We start from the raw sequence: 9,056 nt of genomic DNA, 5'->3' as shown, positions 1-9,056 counted from the left end.
GGTCAGAACCGATACTCGGTTTCAGGGACAGACAATCATACCTGTCGCAGGTCTGTTCACAATCCCATGCAGGTTCTGAATGCGCCTGGATGGCATAGATTACTGCACCACTCCAGGTCCTTCGTTGCAGACAACCAAAATGAATTCTAGCTACTCAAGCAGGATAGGCATTGACCGGAAAGTCATCTGATCGTTCCCACAATCAAGGGGAAGTCCTGGTGAAATGGATGGAAACCAGGCAGGAAAGGAGAGGAGATATAACTAAGATTTCTTTATTTTATTTTATTTTTAAAAGATTTTTATTTAGGGGCGCCTGGGTGGCTCAGGGTGTTAAGCCTTTGCCTTTGGCTCGGGTCATGGTCTCAGTGTCCTGGGATCGAGCCCCACATTGGGCTCTCTGCTCAGCAGGGAGCCTGCTTCCCCTCTGTCTCTGCCTGCCTTTCTGCCTGTTTGTGATCTCTGTCTGTGTCAAATAAGTAAATAAAATCTAAAAAACAACAAAAAAAAGATATTTATTTATTTGACAGAGAGATCACAAGTAGTCAGAGAGGCAGGCAGAGAGATTGGGGGAAGCAGGCTCCCCGCTGAGCAGAGATTCCCGATGTGATGCGATGCAGGGCTCGATCCCAGGACCCTGAGTTCATGACCTGAGCTGAAGGCAGAGGCCTTAACCCACTGAGCCACTCAGGCACCCCTGTAGCTAAGATTTCACCGCTGGGCAGTCTAGTTAGATGCCACCTCTGGCTCCCATACTGACTGGCCATCCCACCATCGTCGTAGGTCATCTGCCATCATACAGGAGCTCTTAACTTTATGGACCTAGGCAATAATGTCTGGCATGCATCTCTGTGTCATTGAATGGAAAGTCATCTGATCGTTCCCAGAATCAAGGGGAAGTCAGACCTCTGAGGAAGGTGTTGGGCCCAGGTCCTGTGCACCTGCCTGATCTGCTGGGGAAGGGGGCAGAAGTAAATATATATTCCTTGCTAGATCTGCTAATAGGAAGTGGGACCCTGCCTGGGAGGGCTCCCACAATATTCAAACATCTACCTCAGTAGAACCCTGCTTTCTTCCAGAGCTGACTTATATTTGACAAAATATGATATAGATGATGATCAGAAAGAGGGGGAATGCTGGTCAGAAAGAGGAAAAAAAAAAACCAAACAAACACTGATGGCAGTTACATCCCCTGACTTTAGAGAAGAGGAAACCAAGATCCAGGAATATCATGATTTTCCAGAGTTATAGAATTAGTTAGGGGCATCATTGGGTCTGGATATCTAGTTCTTGACTCCTACTCCAGTGCTCTATCCTCTGCAATCTTATATTCTTACATAAGCATGGAAGGGCCAGAGAACTTTCATCCAGGTCAGAATTTGTATTCATTTGCTAAGGTTGCTATACAAAATACCACTTAGAGGGTGGTTTAAATAACAAATTCATTTTCTCTGTTCCAAGGGCCAAAGGTCCCAGATCAATGTGTTGGCAGGCTTAGTTTCTTCTGAGACCTCTCTGCTTGGCTTGCAGATGGCCCCCTTCTCCCTGTGTCTTCACGAGGTTGTCCCTTTGTATGTGCATACATCTGAAGTCTCCCTTACAGACACCAGTCATACTGCATGAGGGCTCACCAACAGGACCTCATTCAATTCCCTCTTCAAAGACCCTATTTCCAAATACAGTTACAGTATAAGATACTAGGTGTTTGGGCTTCATCATGTAAATTTGGGGGAAGGGAGACGCAATTTGGTCTGTAATAGAGCCACTCCAGAAATTCCCAACATCATGGAATCAGGGAGACAGACAACTACTTCTTTTGGTGAGCAATGAGACAATGGAGGTAGCTTTTGCCTCCCAGGGTCCCAACAGCCTTAAGCTCAGTGGGACCAGCAAAGGAAGCTCCTCACTGCAGGACTGCCTGAATGACTCCTACTTGCCCACTCATACTCAGTTTCATCGGTTGCCCCCCTGAATGTGGTGGCACAGGACAAGACTCCTGAGTGAGCACCTTCCTTACCCACTGCTGCCTCAGTGAATGACAAGTCAAATGGCTCCCTAACGTACTTCCGTGGGCATTTCCTCCCTGGAGCCGGGAGGTCCCGCCCACAGACAGCAGCTCGGATTCCAGGTCAGGAGGCATCAGGGTTAACACCTTGGATTTCTTTGGTGGTTTCAAAGAAGCCTTCCTAGAACCAGGGCTTGGATTCATAGCGATGGGATAATCTAAAGCAGAGCATTAGACTTTAGGATAATCTGTCTCTTCTTCTAGAATCACTAACTTTTTTTTTTAATCTTCCTTTTGTTTCAGCATTTCCAACACACACACATTTCTGTTAATATATTAGTATTAGAAACTCATCTATGGATTGCCATAAGGCTGGATTCATGAGGTTCTTGCCTCACTGGAATCAGCTTATTCCTTACTCGGTGGGTGAGCTCCTTTCTGAAGTAGTCTGGTAAGGTAGTTACTCACCTTCCTAGTTGTGAGTTAGGGACAGATGACCCCAGGCAACACTGGTCCATGTTGATGGGACTTCCAGTATCCCGTACCCTCCGCCTTACTCATTCCGCTTTTCTTGCCCTTGTAACTCTTCCATATCCCTTAGTTCTCAGGGGCCTTCTGCTCCTTTGCACTTCCAGAGTCTTCTCTCAGAAAAAAATCAATGATGTATTCAATGGCTACTACTCTCAGGGGTACTTGTGTTGAACCAAATATGAGGGAATTTCACAAAGAAGAATTGATTTCTAGTATCAGACTTACATTGTCAAAACAGGTATTGTCAAAACAGATAAGGAGTATGCTTCAGGAAGAACCATAGTAGTGGCGAAGAGTGTGTGTGTGTGTGTGTGTGTGTGTGTGTGTGTGTGAGAGAGAGAGAGAGAGAGAGAGAGAGAGAGACTGGGGGGATGCCACCTCGGGCTCCCATTGGGCACCCATGGACATGACCCAAGAGGGATCCCAGTTGTCTACAGGTCATGAGACAAATGGATAGAATATTCTTGCAAAGGTTTCAGTGGCTTTGTAAACTCTTCTCACCCAATAAGAGTGTGACCGATTCACCCTTTCAGTCCACATGCCCCATGCTGTATAGACTAGCTGCTATGTTCCCACTCTGCAGGCATTTTTGGTATCTCCCTTAGCACCCCGCCCTGGCCCAATACACATGAAGGTGCACATGTTCATGAAGAATGACTGAAAGAAAGGTAGAAAGGTGTGCTGAGAGCTAGGCTACCAAATCCTGGCCCCTGTGCACTGGCAGAAAAGATTCAGCAGAAAACACATGGGGCTCCATCAGTGGTTCTTACTTCAGTGCTTTTGCCCCCAGAGGACATTTGACAATATCTGAAAGGATTGTTAGTTGTCACCCTAGGGGATCAGGGGCCCCTTGGCCTCAAGTGTGTGAAGGTCAGGGGTGCTCCAGAACCTCCTGCAAGGCACGGGACAGGCTTCCACAAGGAAGACATATTTGGCTCAAAAATGTCAATAGTGTAGAGGTCGAGGAACTGGTCTAAACGAAGGTGGAAAGAGGATTCCAGCTTGGACTTCCGTGACTCCCAGCACGGGGACAGTGCTTGCAGAGGGGAGCCGCTCCTTACCCTCTAAACGACTAACTCCTGGGAGTCCTGGAAATGTTCGCACTTGGGTGCGCCCTCCAGCCCCTCCATGAGGTTCAGGTCTGAGCCCAATTATAAGCGGTCACTTGCAACATGCAGGACCAGCTGTGTCCCAGGCACAGCTGTAGGCATGACAGTTAACAACACCTACAACAACATTAGTTACCATTTATTGACACTTGGCAGACTTAGTGCTTAGCATCTTGTGTGATTTCTGTCCTTTAATATTGCACAACAACCCTGTAAAGGAACTGTTAACGTAATCCCCGTTTACAGAAGAAATTGCGGTTGAGGAAGAACCAGGGGCTTACCCAAGATTGTAAGGAAGTGTTGGAAATGCGCTGCTATGTCATGCACTTGGATTCTAGGGTCCAAACTCCTAGCCACTCAACTGCACAGAGGAAAGAAAGAGGCTGCCCCTGAAATAGGATCAGGCATCTGCATCTGGGTTAGCCACACTAAATGGTAATTTCCAGGAAATATTCTAACTAAGTTTGTTTTTAATTTCATAATTTGACTGGAAGCCCCAAATTCCAGCTCAAAAGACTGGATTTTCTGTCCCTAGATGAGATGCTCTGGTTTCCAGTAGCTCCCGGACCATAGATGCGCCCTGCCCTCTTTCCAGACCACACGGTGGCGGCGGCGGAAAGACTTCAGTCCCAACGGAGGCAGGGTGAGAAGTGTCTGAACCGAAGCGCGTCTCTCTCCAAAGCCTGTGGACCCTCCTCCAGGCAGCAGCTGAGGCTTCCACACTCCCAGGCACTGCGCTCTCCCACTGCCCTGGTAACCACTGCGGCCACCGCAAGGAGGCTGCATTTTCTCCAATGCTCTCCAGGACAGCCCATGAGAAAGCACCAAGGATGGTCTTCTGGGAGCGGGACAAGGAAATAAAGCCTTGGGTAGGGAAAGCTGAGAGGAAGAAAGGCACGCTCCTACTCCTACAAGAACTGGACCCACTTGGACCCGGCTAGCAGCAGTGGCTTTGCAAGCTTTTACGAGCAGCTGGGAACTGGAGGGACTTCTGCATAGGGTGACAAATTGGAAGCATTCGGGCTGAGGAGCATGCTTGAGGTTGGGGAGAAGGGCAGTGTCCAGCCTCATCACATTCCTCCAAGCTCCATTCCCTTCTTCCTCTATGGCCACCACCCCGTCCCCAAGCCAGGGTCCTAGCAGGCCCATCTCCAAAAATGCCTTCTGGTCGAGAGGTCCATCACAGAAAGCTGGAGAAAGCCTGTCCCGGGGCACCTGACTACTCCCTCCTGTATCCGGGGAAGGAGCTGGTTCAAAGCGAGCCCTCTGCACTTCGTATTCACCATGGACCTGTTTCCTGAGGGCAGTGCTACCCGAGGCTGGGGGGGAGGGGGGGGAATCTCAAAGACAGGCGGGTGGTTTGCCATAGCTAAAGGACACAAGACTTCACTCACCCGAGTGTTCTTAGAGTAGCAGTTCAGCCGAAAAACAGAAAGCATCAGAATCACTGATAATAAAACATTAGTTGGGATTTGATTCACAGTATGCCTCAAAGCACCCTAGCTTCCTTTATATTGGTACAATGCCCCTCTCCTGGGGGTCGGAGATGAAACTGGGGCCCAGCGAGGGTGCAGAGAAGCGGGTTAGATCGACTCTCCTCTGTCTCCCGCACAAGCCTGGAGTCTTGCTTCAGGAAGAACCAGAAACCCCCATGGTGGAAAGTCAGATCGCACCCGCCTTTCTTCTAGGAGAGCTGGAGAGAGCACTTACGGCTCAGCTTGACTGAAGGAAAAGACCATTTTCGAAATAAACCCCGTCTGTGCAGAGCAGCCCCACTGGAGCGCCTTTCATGAAAGAGGCATATGTTTGCTTTGCCTGGACCTTGGAAGTCTGGGGCTACCCTGGCTGTGTGTGTAGGGGGCGGGGAGGTGGTTGGCAGAGAGGTCCGGCAGGAAAAGAAGTGGCCCAGGTTCCCAGGAGGAGTAATGGGAGGTTTCTGGAGGTCGTGAGAACCCAGATCCTCTGTCTCTCGGATCCGATTTCCTGAGCAGCAGAAATACCCCCACTTTCCCGGCTGTGCGCTCTCCGCCTGGACGGAGGCCCCAGTACTCCCTTCACCTCGTCCACAGAACGAGTGAAAACCCCGCATGTCTCCCCCAAGGAGAGTTGGGGTGTGTATTCTCAGTCGTAGTGGGCTGTGGGGGGTGTTACCAGAATGAATGAGAACACAGGTCCCGGAGGCACGGGCGCCTGTTACACAGGGCTCCTGGCGGGGACCGCGGCGCCAGATGGCTCCGGGTCCTCAGAATCCCTGCCGCAGTCAAAGAATTTGCCTCCAAGCAAGCCGAGGGGGCCGGTCCATAGAAGGCCTCACACTCTGGCTGGGAAGTTATCCCTAGCAAATACAGTAGATTTAAACAAACACACACACAAAGTCAGAGCGCAGCAAAGGACTTAGCAGTCTGGCTCTCTCGAAGGAGTTAGCCGCTGCCCTTAGGGATGGCGGTGGGACAACCAAACCCGCCCGCCGGGCTGCTGGTGAGGCGAGATCCCGGGCGGGAAGGGAGCGCCTCAGGGGCCTGGACCAGGGCCACCGCTTGAGGAGCTTTCCTTCCTTTCCTTCCGACTCGGCTCTCTGTACCTGGCCGGAGCTCGGCCGGAGACTAGGGAGCGCACGGGGCCAGTCGGGCACTGAAGGCAGAGTCCTCGCGGGGCGGAGGGTGCAGACAGGGGCTGGCGGAGCAGCAAGTTGGGGAGCGGAGAGTGGAGGAGCTCAGACTTGCCATCCCATCCCCGCCCTGCCCCAGCAGGAAGCCGAAACCCAGGTGAGCGCCTGCCCAGTCCTGAGCCGAAGCTGGGGTCCAGAGCCACGTGGATTTCTAAGAAACAAAAAAAGTTTATTTAAAATTTTGTACATAAATAAATAAATAAATATCTTCTGGAATTACAGAGACCGTACAATGACAAGCTAGACCAGGGCGGGGTCGGGGTCTGGGGTCCGAGGAAGAGAGGGATCGCCAGGGGCGGAGAGCCGGGGTCTCATTTAGGGAAATGCAAAGCGTCTCCGAAACAAAGTGAGTCGGTTTCCCCGACACGGATATCGCGGGCGACGATTTCTCTCGTGGGAGAGGAGTTGCAGGGGCAGCAAGGCCTGACTGAAGGACAAATGGGCTCAGTGGACCTCGAGGAGGGGACGGAAAGGAAAAGAAAATAACAAGACTTCGTAAATGTGTGTGTATGTGGTGGAGGGAGGGGGATAAAAGACCGCAGTGAAGAAGTAGGGAAGGAGAGAAAGAAGTTTAAAAAAAAAAAAAAAAAAGGTAGCGAGCGGGCGTCCGAGGGGTAAGAGCCCAGCTTGACCCAGGGTGGAGGGGAGTAGAGGACGCGAGAAAGCCTGAGCCAGTCCAGAGAGGTCGGGCGAGGAGGCGCCAGCGGCCATCAGGGCGCGGGGTTGGCCAGCGTGCCCTCCAGGGCCGCTGTGCTGCATGGCTGAGAAGGACTCCAGCGCTTGCAGGATTCACAGCTTGGAGTTCGCTTTGAACGGCTGCGGGCCCCGGAGTGGGAATACCAGCGTCAGGTCTCTGCCAAGCCCTTGGCGCTGCCCAGGGCCGAGGACCTCCGCAAACCCTTGCCAAACCCGTGCGTGGCCGCGGTTTTGGCAGCGGGTGCCTGGGAACCGGTGCTTCGTCCCGCGACCAGTCTTTGAGACGGCAGGGAGGGTCTGGGGTGGGCGACCTGGGGAGGCGTGCGTCTAGGGAGTGACCGTGAGATCCCGGTCGTCTTTCCCCGAAGAAGACGGAGACATGGGCAATTCGTCGTCATCCTCGGAGCACTTGGCTGAGGAGAGCGACGCGCATTTGCAGCTTTGCGGTGCGCCACTGCCGGCGTCCGCGCTCCCGCCGCCCCGGTGGTTGCTGCCTTTGCCCTCCTTCTTGTGCTTCACCCGGCGGTTCTGGAACCAGATCTTCACCTGCTTCTCGGACAGATTCAGGTAGGTGGCGATCTCAATGCGGCGTAGGCGGGACAGGTACATGTTAGAGGCGAACTCGCGCTCCAGCTCTAGCAGCTGCGTGCTGGTGAACGCGGTGCGCATCCTCTTGCTGCTGGGCAGCTGGTTGGAGCTGCTGTCTGGAGGGGGTGGGGTGCAGAGAGGGAAGGGATCAGACTCCTGCGCTGTGGGCCCTATCCTCTGGTACATGGCGAGTAGAACCCCGGGACTTCGGCATTTCACGCACCTCTTTGCCCCATACGAGACGCACAGCAGCTTTACCGCGGGCTCCTCCTTGCTAAGGCGCGGGACCCAGATACTCCCAGAGCCACGCAACCCTGGCACTACTTTATGGAGTGACCTGAACCTCAGCTCTCGCTCGCGTCTGCGCTCCCCCTCCGAGACCTGGATACCCTCCCCTCACCCTCCCTCCGGCGTTCTGTCCCCAGCCCTCCCTGGCCACACCACCCTGACTGTTCCCCTCAGGGTCCCAGCATGACTTTCATTGTCCCCAGGACGGCCAAGGACCCTCACCCCCACCCCCATCCCTGGCACGAGAACTATCATCTCATTACTCCGTCCCACTGCGCAGCGATTCGGCTTACCCACGGAGATGCAGTGGAACTGCCTGGGGTCGGGCAGCGGATAGGAAGTCTGGTAGAGCGCGGCGGCGGCAGCGGCGGCAGCGGGGCCGTGAGCGACCCCGGGCGACACGGCCGAGTGCTGGCGGCCTAGGGGCGCGTGGCAGTACTGCGAGCCGAAGGGCGGGAAGGATGCCTTGAGCAGAGGCAACGCGGGCGGCCCGGGGGGCCCGTGCAGCTGCGAGGCGGTGACGCAAAGCGGGCACACGCACAGCAGCCCGGCCTTGCGCGCGTGGCAGGCGCCGGGCGAGAGGCCGTGCAGTGCATGCGGCGGGGGCACGGCGTAGGGAAAGAGCGGCGGCGGGCTGCCCTCGGGGGCCTTCTTTTCGCCTGCCTCGCGCAGCACCAGCGAGTCCACCAGGAAGGAGCGCGGCATGGCTCCGGTGCGCGGTCGCCCCGCCGCCAGCCGTCTCCCTGCGCCGCGCGAACTTCGGGGCTCTCCACGCCCTTCACCCGGCCGCGGCCGCGCGCTGTTGCCTGTTCGCGGGAGGCTAAAGGCGCCGCGGAGGTTGAGGCTGCCGCTGCTGCCGCTGCTGCCGCGGGAGCCGCGGGAGACGCGGAAGGCGCTCGGGGTGCTGGCCAGCGCTAGTGGTGCTGAAAGGCGCCGGCGGCGCCGCTTAAATAGGACTATTGCCATGTGATGGGCTACGCCAGGAGCGGCCGGGGCCTCTCAATAGGGTTTTTGTGCCTTTTCTCTTGGCATTCACTCTGCACGCTTCCTCATTATTTCACTTGTTAACTAAATGAACTGCATAATGTACTCTATTCTTGTCAACCCCACCCACGCCGTAACAGGCGCCCTCGCCCCCTCCTCTCCCTTTTGCGGGTTTATTTTCTCATTCTCC

At 54.3% G+C, this 9,056-nt stretch overlaps 1 protein-coding gene across 1 annotated transcript; it reads right to left on the bottom strand.

The window, feature by feature from the left end:
- Positions 1-7,333: 7,333 nt before the first annotated feature.
- Positions 7,334-8,587, bottom strand: LOC111158520 (GS homeobox 1). The gene is made up of 2 exons (XM_022520597.1): positions 8,176-8,587; positions 7,334-7,710 (listed from the first exon to the last, which is right to left on the bottom strand). Exons 1-2 carry the CDS (start codon positions 8,585-8,587, stop codon positions 7,334-7,336), a joined length of 789 nt encoding a protein of 262 aa, XP_022376305.1.
- Between the last annotated feature and the right edge of the window lie 469 nt (positions 8,588-9,056).

Source organism: Enhydra lutris, unplaced genomic scaffold (genome assembly GCF_002288905.1).
Source record: "Enhydra lutris kenyoni isolate GAN:26980312 unplaced genomic scaffold, ASM228890v2 scaffoldscaffold60, whole genome shotgun sequence".
Taxonomy (NCBI): domain Eukaryota; kingdom Metazoa; phylum Chordata; class Mammalia; order Carnivora; family Mustelidae; genus Enhydra; species Enhydra lutris.
The sequence above is the reverse complement of the archived record's forward strand: the minus strand, read 5'-3'. Positions and strand labels throughout refer to the sequence as shown.